General features: G+C 48.1%; 1 protein-coding gene across 1 annotated transcript in view; it reads right to left on the bottom strand.

Annotated features, from left to right (window-relative positions):
* The window catches only part of Ipo5 (importin 5), a 36,492-nt gene extending 23,542 nt beyond the window's left edge, over positions 1-12,950 (bottom strand). Inside the window, exons 1-6 of the mRNA XM_051160983.1 lie at positions 12,772-12,950; positions 5,994-6,074; positions 3,373-3,565; positions 1,452-1,554; positions 675-771; positions 202-306 (exon numbers count right to left, since the gene is read on the bottom strand). Of these exons, the coding sequence (XP_051016940.1) occupies positions 202-306; positions 675-771; positions 1,452-1,554; positions 3,373-3,565; positions 5,994-6,074; positions 12,772-12,861 (669 nt within the window). The 5' untranslated portion in view covers positions 12,862-12,950. The remainder of the gene's footprint in view (positions 1-201; positions 307-674; positions 772-1,451; positions 1,555-3,372; positions 3,566-5,993; positions 6,075-12,771) is intronic.
* Positions 12,951-13,862: the final 912 nt, after the last annotated feature.

Genomic DNA, 13,862 nt, shown 5'->3' with positions numbered 1-13,862 from the left:
GGCCTCAGGATGATGTCCACAGGCCAGAAGCCCTCTCAAGGACAGCCAATGCGGGTGCAGAGGGCACAGGTGCTCACTGCTGTGCGGCTAATGCTAGCACTTAACAAGCCCTAAACACTGACTGGACAAGTGAGTGAGGGAAATGTGCTCTCCTGGAAACCCGCCCCCGATAGCACTGTGTGCACTGAGGTGCTTTCTCACCTGTAAGAACCCGGGTAGCAAGTCTGCGAAGTGCTTGAACAGAGCAGTGTTGTGCTCATTGGCGAGTATAAAGGCAGCCGTAGCTCTGGCGGACAGCGTCCTGATCTGAAGGGAGGCAGGAGGAGGCCATTTGTGAGAATGTTTTGGCAGATTCAAGCTGAACCTTCAGTGAATCCAGTATTTATATTTTAAGGTATAAAAGTAAAAATGGGGGGCTGGCAAGATGGCTAAGAGGGTAACAGTGCTTGCAGCATAGTCTGATCCTCAGCCCCCACAAAAGAGGTACGAGAGACGAGACTCCTGAAAGTTGCCCCTTTCTTGTTGGCATGGACATGTCAACATTCACACCCACAGGAATAAATAAACATGGGGGAAAAAAAGATATAAAAAAGTAAAAATAGCCCTTTATGCCATGAACTCAGCTCACAGGTGAGACCTGCGGCGGCAGTAACTAGTGGAGTGACATTCTTTACCGAAGGATGTTCTTGGTCTTGCATACACTGAACTAACATCCGTTTGATGACATCCAAATAGTGCTGTTGTTGGTTCCCAAAAATTCCAGGAAAGTTCCTAAGAAACGATTCAAAACAAGTCTTTAAAAGCTGTATCGTGTCTTTGCACAGTGTGGCTTAGCCAGATTTAACAGTACCCGCCAGTCCTTAGAAGAGCGCCTGCCACCTGCCCTGGGCGAGTGAACAAGTCATGCAGCTCTCTCCTCTCCTCAGTCTGTGTCTGCTGGGAGGCTCACTAGTGTGCATGGAGGGACAGTGAAGTGGGCCTAGAGCCCCACACCTCCCACCTCAGCTTGCTGACCCAGGGCACTCAAGCTGTTGTACTGAGCAACAGCAGTGATGTGGAGTCTGCAGACTGTTCTATACTGCTTACAACTTGCGAGGTTATAACTCTAGTGTTGCTGATATTTTAAAAGTAGACCACCATGTAACAGTCACCGAATGCTAAGCTCCGATCACTGCTCCCGAACACAGAGAAGCTTGTTAAAACATTATAAAACACACCACAAATGACCCGTAGTGTTCTCATGTTCAAAACATCATCACCAAAGTGGTCCTGTGTGAGAACACTCCAGAACTGTCAAAGGCATATATATACAAATTTGCCACGTGTGGACAGAGCAGCTGCTCCTGTTTCTTTCAGACTTGTTTCCAACACGAATACAAAACTAAAGAAATTATTATAACTCTCAAAACTTTTAGGCTAAAACAATCAGGTAAGATGTACAGATTATATACCAGAATATGTGAAGGGCAGCTTCCCGGAGTCCCATGTTCTGTGAGCTCACCGAATCAAAGAGGAACTTCAAACCTTCAGGCCACTGGTTGTTGCCATCCTCATCTACAAAGTTCAGACATGAGGGCTGCAGCTCAGACTTTAAAATACGTGTGGGCCAAAATACATACTAGTGCACAGGCCACCTGTGCGATTACAAATCCCATCAAACCAGCCTTCTAAGTGTGACAACAGCACTGTAAGTTTAAGAAGACAACTATACATAAAAGTTTATGTCAGCAGACAGCAGCCCTGCTTACCGGGACTGTAGTGGGCAGTCCTTTCCTCTGTGTGTTTGGTAGTAACCCCCTGCACACTCCCCCCTCCACTGCTGAGGCAGAGCCAGACTTGAATTCAAAGTAATTATTACTTTCGTTTTGGTTTTGTTTTGTTTTTCGAGACAGGGTTTCTCTGTGTAGCCTTGGCTGTCCTGCACTTGCTTTGTAGACCAGGCTGGCCTTGAACTCATAGCGATTCACCTGCCTCTGCCTCCCAAGTGCTGAGATTACAGACAGGGCCTCACCATAGTCCCAGACAGGCCTCGTTCTGTTAGGCATGTGGCCAGCATACACTGCGGAGTGCATAGAAGTGCTACGTAAGTGCTACAGGCTGCTATCAGTGTTTATTTTACAAGACAGAAAAACAGAGACTTAAAGCCAGACCCAGTGGTACAGCCATAAAATACCACGATTGAGGCAGAAAACAAAACAAACCACCACAGGTTCAAGGCCAGCCTGGGAAGGTGGTGAAGCCTCTTTGCCTGGCATGTGGGAAACTTCCCATTTCACTCTCAGTACCGCAAAAGAAAAGAGCACCGCAAGGAACGGACCCAAGCCTATCCACAGCCCAGCACCCGGGATGCCGAAGGACAACTGCCCTAAGTTTACCGCTAGCCTGGACACATGAAGAGCAAACATATAAGGCACTGTGCCCCTTTGGGACTACTGTTCGCAGTGCCACAGCTAACTGTTTATGAGCACGGGGTCAGCCCAGATCCCAGTGGGTTGTCTTCTCTTTCCCTTTCCATTCCCCCATTATCTTCTTTTTAAAAAGCCAGATAGCCCTGCCCCCCAAAATAGACAGAACCAAACTCCTGCTTCTAAGTTCATTTGTGGCTCAGGCACTAAATCTCAAGCCTAGAGCATACTAGCCAAGAACTCTACCACTGCGCTGCACTCCTATCAACAAAATACCCTTACTTTGTTCCAATTTAAGGATAATTACAGGGGGATTAAGACAGGCCTAAAAATCTACCCACTAACCAACTCCCCTCCCCAGCCCCTTACACCATTTACAAGTTTTCCTAGGGGCTTTAGAGACTGCCGCTCAATGGTAGAATTGTCTGGCATGTGGAAGGTTATATTCCAAACTCAAGAAAGGAAGGAAAACGTTCCTTGAACTACTGGTGTGTTAACAGGCGCCTGTAGCCCCAGCACCTGGGATGCAGAGGCAGTTAGCAAGTTCAGAACAGGCCAGTGCTACACGAGACCCAGAGTCAAAACACAAAAAGGGACAAGGACACTCTGAATAGCAACTGTTGAAATTCTGGGTGGAATACACAGCTCTTTGGTGTCTGTAAATATTCTAAAAAAGAACCCTGAGTCCTAGGCATGGTGGCTCTCACCTGCTGCCCACCACACGGGAAGCTGGGGCAGGACTGTACAGAGCCTGTCTCAAAGCATGAAAGGAAAGAAGAAAAAAAGGGCAGCACAGTGGTGCACGACTGTAACCCCAATATGAGGGGGCCAGGGCAGCGCAGGCCACTGTGAGCCACAGAGAATTCTGGGACAACTTAAGACTAATCAAGACCTTGTCTCAAAAAGCCCCAAATAAACACAACAGCTAATATGCCCTTCCCCGTCTTGCATCACACTGTGCACATACCTATTAAATTCCTGGCCAATTCTGCAGCAATGTCACAAATTTTCTTCCTCATGCTAGATTGTGTTTCCATCTGAATAACCATTAGCAGCTCACTCTTGATGGCGGTCTGGACATCTGATGGAAGAGCTGGGTAGACTTCATCAAATGCAGAGGACAAAAGACGTCTGAGGAGAACAGCAGCCATTTGTCTAGCCTAGTAGTAGATAAACATTGTTATCAACCTCACATGCCTTACTAGGGAAATATTTCCAACCCTATGGCATTGATGGGTTTCAGTGTCCTATTTTTAGTAATTCATTTTAAAGCACATTATTAAAAATGTCTTTTTTGTTGTCATTGTTGTTTTTGTTTTTGAAGACGGGGTTTCTCTGTATAATAGCCCTGGCTATTCTAGAACGCTCTTTGTAGACCAGTCTGGCCTCGAACTCATAGAGATCCACCCACCTCTGTCTCTGGGCTGGGATTAAAGGCGTGCACCACACTTGGGGACCCCCCCCCCAAAAACCAACTAAAAAACCCTAACTCTTTCTAATCACAAGCATTTATAGAAGTTGACTGTCAGCCAAGAGAGCATCTATGACCTCTCTACACATGCAAGGCTTGTAGGCAGGATTTTCGAGACACTTTTCTCAAAGTAAGATACAGTTAATAGCCAGGCGGTGGTGGTGCATGCCTTTAATCCCAGCACTTGGGAGAGGCAGAGGCAGAGGCAGGCGGATCTTTGTAGTTCGAGGCCAGCCTAGTCTACAGAGCGAGTTCCAGGACAGCTAGAGCTGTTACACAGAGGAACCCTGTCTTGAAAAACAAAAACAAAAATTAAACAACAACCAAAAAAAAAAAAGATAGTTAATATTGTAAGGATATTATTTTATAGTAGGAAGCAATAAAATTTGGGCACTAAGCACACAATAACAAACTATAAAAGCCCAGTATGCCGGGCGTGGTGGCGCACGCCTTTAATCCCAGCACTTGGGAGGCAGAGGCTGGTGGATCGCTGTGAGTTCCAGGCCAGCCTGGTCTACAAAGTGAGTCCAGGACAGCCAAGGCTACACAGAGAAACCCTGTCTTGAAAAACCAAAAAAGCCCAGTAAGTAGTTCTATTTTACCACAGGGGAAATGCATTAAAATTCCAGGATATTGGCCATGCCTGTAATCCCAGCACTCAGGAGGCAGAGGCAGGCGGACTGATATGAGTTCAAGGCCAGCCTGGTCTATAAAGAGAGTTCCAAGATAGCCTTACACAGAGAAGCCTTGTCTCAAAAAACAAAACAAAACAAATCCAGGAAATCTAAATCTCCGCACAATAGATAATTTACTAAAAATCCCAACTCCCTGCAAGGCAGACACAAAAGACTGTCACGATTAAGGTAGCCTGAGCTACAATGTGAGACCTTGGTCCCTTCCCGCTCCCCTCTTTAAAAGAAGGTGACTAGGGAAAGAGATGGCTCCGTTGGCAAAGTGCCTGTAAAAAAAACAGGTATGGTAGCATATGTTTATAGTCCCAGGTCTGGGAGACCAGAACCAGGAAGAATCCTGGGGCTTGCTCACCAGTCAGCCTAGCCAAATCAGCGAGTTCCAGGTTCAGTGAGAGATCATCTCAAAATATAAAGTGGAGTGCAACTGTTGAAGAGACCTGATCAACCTCTGGCCTTTAAATACATGTGTGTACATGTAGGGACACATACACATTTTAAAACCAGGCTTCTGAGGTGTATCTTTCTTTTTGGGCACCTTTCCTTTTCTGCTTCAATCTTCATTAAAAGGTTCATCCTAATATATATATAAAAACAGCTGGATGTGAGGCTGGAGAGATGGTTCAGAGGTTAAGAGCACTGGCTGTTCTTCCAAAGGTCCTGAGTTCAATTCCCAGCAACCACATGGTGGCTCACAACCATCTGTAATGTGATCTAATACCCTCTTCTGGCCTGCAGGCACACACACAGGCAGAGCACTGTATAAGTAATAAATAAATAAATAAAAAACAGCAGCTGGGTGTGGAGGCACACACCTTTAATCCCAGCACTGTTGAGGCAGAGGCAGGTGGATCTCTTTGAGTATGAGGCTAGTCTGGTTTATAGAATGAGTTCCAGTATAGCCAAGACTACAAAGAGAAACCTTAAAATTGGTCAATACCCAAGCTTCTCTTCAGCACACATGCTTTATCTAGAGATGGCCATATGCATACATTAAAATTTTTTATTTTCAAAATATTTCATTAACATTAATATGTTGTGTGAAGGGCTGGAGATGGCTCGGCAGTTGCCATTCTTGAAAAAGACCTGGTTTTGTTTGTCCCCAGCACCCACATATTGATTCACAACAATCCATAGGCACGTATGTGTGTACATATATTCACATACACAAAGCATTCATACACACAAAATAAGTAAATCTAATTTTCCCCCAAAAGCTCTGTGAATAGACTTCCTTTCTTTCTTTAGAATGAGAATTAATGTAAAAAACTACTTTACAGCTAGAAATGGTTTGCTGTGTGTGTAATGTGTGTAATGCACTGATGAGCTGGAACCCTCCTCCTTAGCCACTGGAACCCCCCCAGCATTGACCCCCCAGCACCGCAGCTTATCTCAGGCATGACAAGCGTGTCGCCGTGGAAACATCACCTCCTCGGCAGCTGTGGTGTTTCTGATGGCTTGTAAGAGGAACGTGATCTTGGACTGGCCTGGGATATTCTCATAGGTTTCCTAGAGGAGACAATGGAGGGTTGGAGCACAAGTTAAGCCGGCCAGGGCTGCTGTCCGCGGGGTCTTTGGTGAAGTGAGCTGCTGAGAACCAGGTTTGTACTTACCGCCTCATGTCTGCATGCTTTCAAAACCCATGTCTTCTGCTTAACATGAATTCATGTCCCACAATCAAAAGAAAAAACAAGTCAAGCGTGGGGCTGGGAAGCTGGCTGAGTAGGCAAGGGCATGCACCACCCTGCAGGGCCAGGGCACCAGCGCAGGCCCCGCGGCTTGCGGCGGTCTCTCAGGAGCTCCGACGCTCTCTTCTAGTCCCCATGGGCACCAGGCACCCATACAAATAAAATTTTTTTAAATGGTTAAATAAATCAGGCAGTGGGGGTGCACTGCACACCTTTACTCCCAGCACTCTGGAGGCAGAGGCAGGTGGATCTCCGAGAGTTCGAGACCAGCCTGGCCCACAGAGCAAGTTCCAGGACAGCCAGGACTACATAGAGAAACCCTGTCTTGAAAACAACCACCTGTCAAACATAATATGACACTGCAAAATAAGCGATATTCTGAGAAACTACTTTATTTTGTCAACACCTTTTTTTTTTTTGGTAGGGCTTCGGCTGACCTGGAACCCACAGAGATCCGCCTGCCTTAGATTAAGGGCAAAGGTGTGCGCCACCACGACTATAGAGAGCGGGTTCAAATCTCAGTTGCCCACAAACATCAAATACATGCCTTAGATAAAGCAATAGAGAAAGGGAAGGTATCCTAATCTTTTCGCTGTTTTGTTTCCTTGGTTTTTTAAAACAGGGCTTCTCTGTATAAGCTGGGCTGCCATGGACTCATTTGTTGACCAGGCTGGCCTTGATCTGACTACCTCCTACGTGCTTGGATTAAAGGCAAGTACCACCACTCCCAGCTACAACATCCAAATTCTTTATGCTGCATTTTCAAGGAAGGGTTATTCTAACACCTTAGTATATAATTAAAAAACAAGCTGGCCTTTAAGGTCAACCTGGTCTACAAAGTGAGTCCAGGACATCCAGGGCTACACAGAGAAACCCTGTCTTGAAAAACAAAACAAAACACCAAATGATTGTAGTCCAGAGAAGTTTAGCCAAAAAAGGGAAACAAACCACCCAAAAGTAGATGACATTAGTCCAAAGCAAATTGTGTGGTGTTCTCCATAAAGAGCACATCAATTCGTTGTTCAGAGCCAAATAGTCAGCCTTGAAAACATACAAGTAACATACAGACGTGACAGGTTCTAATTAGAAATATATATGCATGTGCATATATGCATGCGGTAACAATTACTTTTTTTTAAAGCCCAAATTGGAAGGAGAGCAGGGAAGAGTGTATGGGAGGGTTTAGAGGGAAAAAATGTAATTATATTAAAATCTCAAACAAACAAAAAAACCTCAAGTTGTTAGAAGGGATCTCAAACTAATCTCCACTATGTGGAAAAGAATGCACGGGTAAAAGGCCTAACAGCAAGCCCTTTTGCCTGGAACACAAGGCCAATTTAAGCCCATCTGCAGTAGTTTACCTGGAAACTTTCAGTGAACGGTCTTTTTGCACCTATCTAAAGTAGATATTAACTCCTCAGCAGTCTAAGTTTGAAGACCTTACCTGCCATCACTAGATTTTCAAAACAGGCACAGGAGGAAGATAAAGGCTACTCAGAGCCTGTCCCAGGCGTCTCCTTTACAGCATCTCCGTGCGTCATAGCATCTGAGATACTGGCAGACTAGGTGACCGAGTTTTATACCTTGAGAGAGAACAATGGCAGAGCCTGGTCTCCCAAGGCAACCGCCCTTCCAATCCCTTTGGTACCCAGAGCTCTGAGCTTCATTCCTGGGGCTAGCTAACTCAGAAGTTCTTGTAAACTCCTTAAACATCTTACTCTGAGGAAAAACAGATTTGTGAGGGTACATGAACCTAAGACCCACAGTCCCACTATACAACGTTGAAAAACTGTGCCCACAGGTTATGTACAGCTGAGATGCTATGCTGAGTTTATTTACACAAAAAATGAGCTAATTTATGTAAAAGATGTTCACAAGCTGATTATAAAAATGGATCTGTATCTTGAAATTTTTCACTTAATTTTTACCAAAGCAACTTCAAAAAACAAACAAACAAACAAAAAAAAAAACAAACAGAAAAACAACACAAAAAACAAAAATTCAGCAAAGCTGTCATTAAAAATAAAAAAGTCAGCTGGGTGGTAGATCGTTGTGAGTTCGAGGCCAGCCTGGTCTACAAAGTGAGTCCAGGACAGCTAAGGTTACAGAGAGAAACCCTGTGTCGAAAAACAAAAATAAACAAATGAAAAACAAACCAAAACAAACAAAAACCCAAAGTCTCCTAGAGCTGGTCGTGGTGGCTTGTGCCTGTAATTACAGCACGTGGGAAGCCAAAGAGAGGATGAGGATCACATTACCTAGAGTTCCAGGCCAACCTGGGCTACAGGGTGACACTATTGTCTAAAAAACAAAAATACAAGCAGGCCGAGGCAGCACAGGCCTATAGTCTCAGCACTCAGGGAGGCAGAAGCAGGCAGGTCTCTGAGTTCGAGGCCAGCCTGGTCTACAGAGCAAGTCCAGGACAGCACAGGGTACACAGAGAAACCCTGTCTCAAAAACAACAACAAAAACAAACAAACGAAAACAAACAAGAAACTAAAAAATACAAATAACCAGCAAGTCACAAACTACTCCAAATAAAAAACCCCAAAGGCAAGTCTTATAGAACAGTAACAATGTAATAAATCTCTTAATTTCTTGCACCCAGCACAATGTAAGATCCACTGGGAGATGCTATAAACCATTAACATGTTATTGAAAAAAACTTCTCCCCTGGGCAATCACTGAAAAACCCAGCATAGGGCTGGAGTGATGGCCAGAGGTCGTATTTTCAAGCATCTGTAATGTGATCTGACGCCCTCTTCTGGTACGCAGGTGTACATGCAGGCAGAGAGGGATTGCAGTTCGCACCCAGGTGGGCCCACTTCTTGCACAGTGAGAATAAAGTAAGCAAACATTCCTCACGGTCCAAGGATGAGGTGTAAGTCCACCATGGGAAACTTCAGTATGAACAGCACTGCACTCCTAGAATAGGGTCTCTGCATCCGCATGGTGGATGGCGGGAAACACTCTAGCACACCACTTCAGAAGAGTAGGCAAGGGTGATGGAGTGGAGGAGGAGCTCGTCTCTAAGTCCAGCCTGTCTTAGCCTAGGCCGACTAAGTTCCACAAATGCCGAGACTGCATCTTCCCGCCTTTGCACACCAAATATCCGGACGTGCAACCGAGGGTTCCCAGCACTGGTCCAGTGTGTCCAGGGTGCTCTACATTTCAACCCTAAGTCTGCTACACAACTACAACCTGCCAAGGCCTTCGCCCCCCTTTCCCTGCGCACAAGGGAGAAGTGCTAAGTGCTCGGCTCACTCACTCCATAAATATGCAGAGGAAATGCAAGAGGAGGAACCAGGAGCTCTGCTTTAGGAATATCTTGGTTCCCTGATGCAGCATATTTCCAATGTTACCCTTCAACACAAACATTACAATTAAGGAAATACACCATGTCAGGTAAGAACACCCAGTAATGCCTCTGAATTGCTTGTCAATTCCTTACTTGCTTATCCATGTTAAATATTGTCTTCTGAGACAAAGGAACATTCAGAACCATTTCTTTATTTCTGTTTTGAAGTAGGGTCTCTCTGTAGCCCTGGTTGGTGAGCCTGGAAATTATTAGACCCTGAAAATTATTAGACCCTGAAGGCCTTGACCTCAAGAGCTCCTCCTGCCTCTGCTCCCGGTGCTGGGACTTCCTCAAATATGAGAAACATTTTCTATAAAGCTGGAGAGTCCTTGGAGACTTGAGGGAGGGATGTCTATTAAATAGCCTGTACAAATGGAGAGACCTCTTTGAAGACAAAATCTTCCAATCACTTTTAACAAAATATAGCAACATGACCGTCATTGTACCTGACTTAACATAAGAGCAAAAGTAACCTTAGTCAAGAGTTTGATATTTAGCAGGGTGGTGGTGGGGGCCAACTTTAAATCCAGCACTTGGGAGGCTGAAGCAGGTGGATCTCTAGAGGCCAGCCTGGGCTACAGAGTCCAGGACAGCCAAGGCTACACAGAAAAACCCTGTCTCAAAAATCAAAAAACTCAGCCTGGTCTACAAGGTGAGTCCAGGACAGCCAAGGCTATCACAGAGAAACCCTGTCTGGAAAAACCAACCAACCAACCAAACAAACAAACAAAAAAACCAAAAAAACTTTGGTATCTGTGTGTCAGTTAAGTATTTTTATTTTGACTGAATAAATTACAAATATATTCTCAGAGCCCATGCCAGCTTTTCAGCTCCAGTAACATCTCTACATTTATTTTTAATCAGACTTTGTATTCTGTTTTGTTCACCTTTTTTTATAGATTTCCCCATGCAAAAGGGGGGACATTGAGAGCTTTTGTGCAGCCATTTTCGCCTCAAATATGTGTTTTCCTAGTAAGCTTCACTCACCACTTAGTATTATATACTATACGGTCCCAAGGAACCTCCTCAGGGTTACTCTTTTGCCAAACTGAGAAACTTCTTCTGCACCCCAGCACGGGCTTTGCACGGAAGTGCGCTCTCGGTGTCTGAACGTCCCGCGCACTAACCGTGCTTATTTCCAACTGCTCTTTCTGAGAAATGTGCTGCACGCTACAGCTATCCCTGGAGTGATGTGACAGATGAAAGACTTACAACAGGCACCAAACTGGAATTCCAGCTGAGCCAGACACTGGTATTTAGTTCAACAGAACAGAGATTCCCCACCAGGCTTGACAATAGACTTAAGCAGCTGGAGGGAAGGGGGAGAGTCAAACTAGCTTACTAATTACAATGCAGCTCTGCTCCGCAGCACACGGAAATCTCTATTATAGGGTGGGATTAGGAACTTGCTTTGGTTTTAAAAAATTACCTCGACTTTGCAGAACGTATCAAAATGTTTGTGCATCATCATATCCCACGTGCAAAACTGTTGCAAGCAATACATGCATACTACTTCTAAACACACAATAAACCTTGCAAAGTACCCACAGACAAGTGTACACGCACTTCTATGTGCAGTACTCTTTGAAGACACTGGAAGCATCAATTACCCATTCATTGGAATATGCTGGTATAAATTATGCACCTTATCTATATAATGGGCAGTCTTCTAAGTGACAGTGTGAAAGGACGTGAGTGGAAACACAAATGGCAGAATAACACGTACTGTAAACCCACCCAGAGAGCACTGATGCACACCTGAATGCGTCTGAGACACATTTATTAGGACGACTCATGAGATACTTAAAACGCGGAGAATCGTTAAGAACGGAACACTGTGTATTACAGGAATAAGGCAGGCATGGGAACTCGTGCCTGCAATCACAGTACCCAGCCAGCTCAGGCGAGGGGCTGCGACAGATCTGAGGGCCTGTGTGAACCAGCTCCCCTCCCCGCGGAAGTTAATTAAAAAAAAAAAAAAAAAAATATATATATATATATATATAGTTTTAGCCGGGCATGGTGGCGCACGCCTTTAATCACAGCACTCGGGAGGCAGAGGCAGGCGGATCGCTGTGAGTTCGAGGCCAGCCTGGTCTACAAAGTGAGTCCAGGACAGTCAAGGCTACACAGAGAAACTCTGTCTCAAAAAACCATTAAAAAAAAAAAACTATATATATAGATATATATAGTTTTAAAGCGTCATTTCTTACAGAAGCTTCCGTCTTATTTACAAAGTGTGACCAGAATATCTTTTCTATTCAAAGCATAATTAGTAACTGTGCGACAGTCTAACGTTAGGTCGCAAAATACAAGACATGTCAACTTCACTGGCAATATGTAAAATACACCTGTGCTGGGTAAAGGTATCCAATCTCTTCAGCGAGTCTCCTAAAAAAACACAACACTTCAGACACATGGTCACAAGGAACTCAAAGTATCGTTAACTTTCCCAGAAGTTACCTCACTGAAACCTAGGTCTCAACACTAACAATGTACCCTCCGTCTTCTATTCAATCAGTAGTCTCACTATTAGTTTGCACACAGGCTTACAGCTGCATCTGAAATGGAATTCTCTCGAACCAAGACCGAGGACGATCTGGGTTACAGGAAAAGATGTGGCACTGGCCCAGTTAGACAATCGCGGGCCCCGGTACATCCCATTTATTAAACCAAACCTCTGGAGCCCAACCAAGACTCGAAGGAGGACGAGCAGAGCGGGGAGGGTGGCTAGCAGGAGTCCCTGAAAGGCGACTTGGCATGAGATCCAAGGGATCGGCATGTGCACTTCGTTCTAGAAACCGGAGAGAGGCTCGCGGGGGGAGATGACGCCGCCGCCGAGGCAGCGACAGGCAGGGCTGGGTAGGAAAAGCGAGCCGCAGGGGTGGGGGAGGCGGGAGCCGTGCGGGGCCCGCGGGCGGGCGGGCGGGGCGGCACGTGTGCGCGGCTCGGCGGCGAGGCAGGCAACCGGCGCCGCCGCCACCGCCGCACGGGCAGGAAAGGCCGGGGCGGGAGGCCGGGAGGCGCGCACGTGGGCTGCGGGGCCGCCGTCCGCCAAGCCGGGCCCGACTTGCGCCGCTCGGCCGCCGGGGCCAACCGGGCCGGGGAGGGGGAAGGAAGGATCGGCGCGCCGGGCGGCCGTGGCCGCCGATTCGCTCACCTCCGCCTGTTTCCGGACCACATTGTCGGGGCTGAGCAGGTTTCCCAGGAGCAGGTAGAACTGTTGCTGCTCCGCCGCGGCCGCCGCCATTGCGCTAGGCGTGAGAGAGAGAAGGAGGGAGCTGTGAGGCGCGCTGGCGGGCCGGCGGGAGGGTTGGGGGCGGGCCCAGCGCGGCGACCGGCACCAGCAGCGGCGGCGCGGGGATGAGGGGCCGGGCGGGAAGGGCGGGGCCGACGGGGGCCCGGAGGGGACGGGGCGGGGCCTCGCGACCTCTCACCCCGCCGCGGCCGCCGGCGCCGGCGTCTCATTGGCTCGCGGCTGGCGGGGGGGCGGGCGTGCCCGAGGCCGCCTCCTCGAGGGCCACGCCGATTGGCTACGCAGCCCGCGGTGTCGTCACTCGCCCGCGCGCCGGGAGGCGGGGCTGCCGGGCGTGTGCGGCCGGCGAAGCGGGTGGCCGGCCGGCTGCGCGCCTGGGCTTGGGGTTGGGTGAGCCGCGGGTCGCGGGTCGGGGAGGAGCCGACCGTGGCCCGGCCGCCGCGAGGGGCACGAGGCCGGGCCTGGGAGGAGGGGCCAGCTCCTGAGCGCGGGAGATTTCGGCGCCGCCGGCTGGCTCGCGTCCCTGTCCTGCCTCCCTACGCGTGGCCGCGCCCTCGGGCTTTGCGGGAGCCCCGGCCGCGGACGCCTCCCGCCTCCAGCAGTCTGTCTCTGGCCCCGCGGTGTCCCCTCCTCCCCCCTGGGCCGTGACTCAGGCCGCCCCTTCCCGCCGCTGTCCTGTGACTCATGTCCTGGGGCTGCCCCGGAAGAGGGATTGCTCATCCCGGGACTCTCCGCCGCACCCCTGCGCCTGCGATCCAAGCACAGGCTCCCACTCGGGACTGCGACGCGTCCGGGTGTTTGGGGCTGCTTCTTTGCCTAAGATTGGGAGAAGTCAGGATCCACGCCCTAACGTGGTTTTGTGGGGCTGATCTCAGTGATAGTTGGTGGGAGCCAGCACGGAGGGCCCCACCCCCACCCCTTTCTCTCTCTGAGCTCCCATGCTTAGACAGCAGCACTGGTCTTTCTAAGCCTAGGAGAGCAGGGCTCAAGTAAAA

This window comes from Acomys russatus, chromosome 18, assembly GCF_903995435.1.
Source record: "Acomys russatus chromosome 18, mAcoRus1.1, whole genome shotgun sequence".
Taxonomy (NCBI): Eukaryota; Metazoa; Chordata; class Mammalia; order Rodentia; family Muridae; genus Acomys; species Acomys russatus.
The sequence above is the reverse complement of the archived record's forward strand: the minus strand, read 5'-3'. Positions and strand labels throughout refer to the sequence as shown.